Below are 1062 nucleotides of genomic sequence, written 5' to 3' on the forward strand. Positions count from 1 at the left end.
GGGGGGGGGGGGGGCGATGTCCAGCAGGGCTGGGCGCAGCGGTGGCGGGCGGCGACGGGGCCATGTTGACAATAAGACTGCCTTTTGCTGGTGGGCAGCCGTGGCTGGTGGAACGCTGCCGTCGCCGCTGCTGGTAGGGTCTTTTGGTCGATCAAAGACTGACTTTGGAGACCCAAGTTGAACACACACACACACACACACACAAACACACACACAAACACGCGCGCGCGCGTGCGCGCCTGCTTTTGAGCACGCCCATTACGCATCCGGCCCCACTCACACGTCCATCCCACCTACCCGACACACACACACCCCCAGGACATGTGCCTGTACATGCGCATGGTGTGTGACACCATCGTGACGACCGTGCCCAAGAGCGTGGTGCACTGCCTCGTGCGCAAGGCCGAGAAGAACCTGCTCAACCACCTCTTTGCCTACGTGCACAAGATGAGCCCGGAGCAGCTCAAGAGCATGCTGCAGGTCGGTGTGACGGCTGGGCGGTTAGGGGGTGGTGGGTGGGTGGGTGGTTGGTGGGTGGTTAGTGGGTGGTGGACGGGTGGTGGATGGATGGTGAGTGGGTGGTGGGTTGGGTGGGCGCTGAGTTGGTCGATGGGCCGTTTAGTTGTGTGGGTGGGGCGTGACTAGGGGGTTGGGTGGTTGACAAGGGTGTTATTGTTTCCGTCACGTGCGTGTGAGGTGTGGCACGAGCGGCGAGGATGGGGAGGGGCCGGCGACGCGTGACGTGAGGGGTGCTGTGACACTATATGATCCCGTCATCACAGCGGCCCTCACGCGGGCGCTGGGCGTCGCCCCCGCGCTCTCGCCCCGGTGGGACGAGACCGGCTCGCCCGGCTTTCCGCGCGGCGCCCCCTCCCCTCCCCTCCCCTCCTCTCCTCTCCTCAACCTTCCAGCGGCACAGCCGTCGCCGCGTCCACGCCGCGGGCGACGCCTCCCCACTCTCGTCCGCCCGATGCGCTCGGCCCTCGCGCCCGCCGTGCAGACCGCGCCGCCAGGCTCCCTTCACCTTGGCCACCAACCCTTGACCCCCAACCACAATAACAC

At 66.0% G+C, this 1062-nt stretch overlaps 1 protein-coding gene across 1 annotated transcript in view; it reads left to right on the forward strand.

Annotated features, from left to right (window-relative positions):
* MNEG_16593 (dynamin-related GTPase) overlaps positions 1-1043 on the forward strand; it is a gene marked incomplete at both ends in the record, with an annotated part of 2544 nt that extends 1501 nt beyond the window's left edge. The window contains 2 exons of the mRNA XM_014034937.1: positions 319-480; positions 1014-1043. Of these exons, the coding sequence (XP_013890391.1) occupies positions 319-480; positions 1014-1043 (192 nt within the window). The remainder of the gene's footprint in view (positions 1-318; positions 481-1013) is intronic.
* Between the last annotated feature and the right edge of the window lie 19 nt (positions 1044-1062).

This window comes from Monoraphidium neglectum (assembly GCF_000611645.1).
Source record: "Monoraphidium neglectum strain SAG 48.87 unplaced genomic scaffold scaffold06556, whole genome shotgun sequence".
NCBI classification, from domain to species: Eukaryota; Viridiplantae; Chlorophyta; class Chlorophyceae; order Sphaeropleales; family Selenastraceae; genus Monoraphidium; species Monoraphidium neglectum.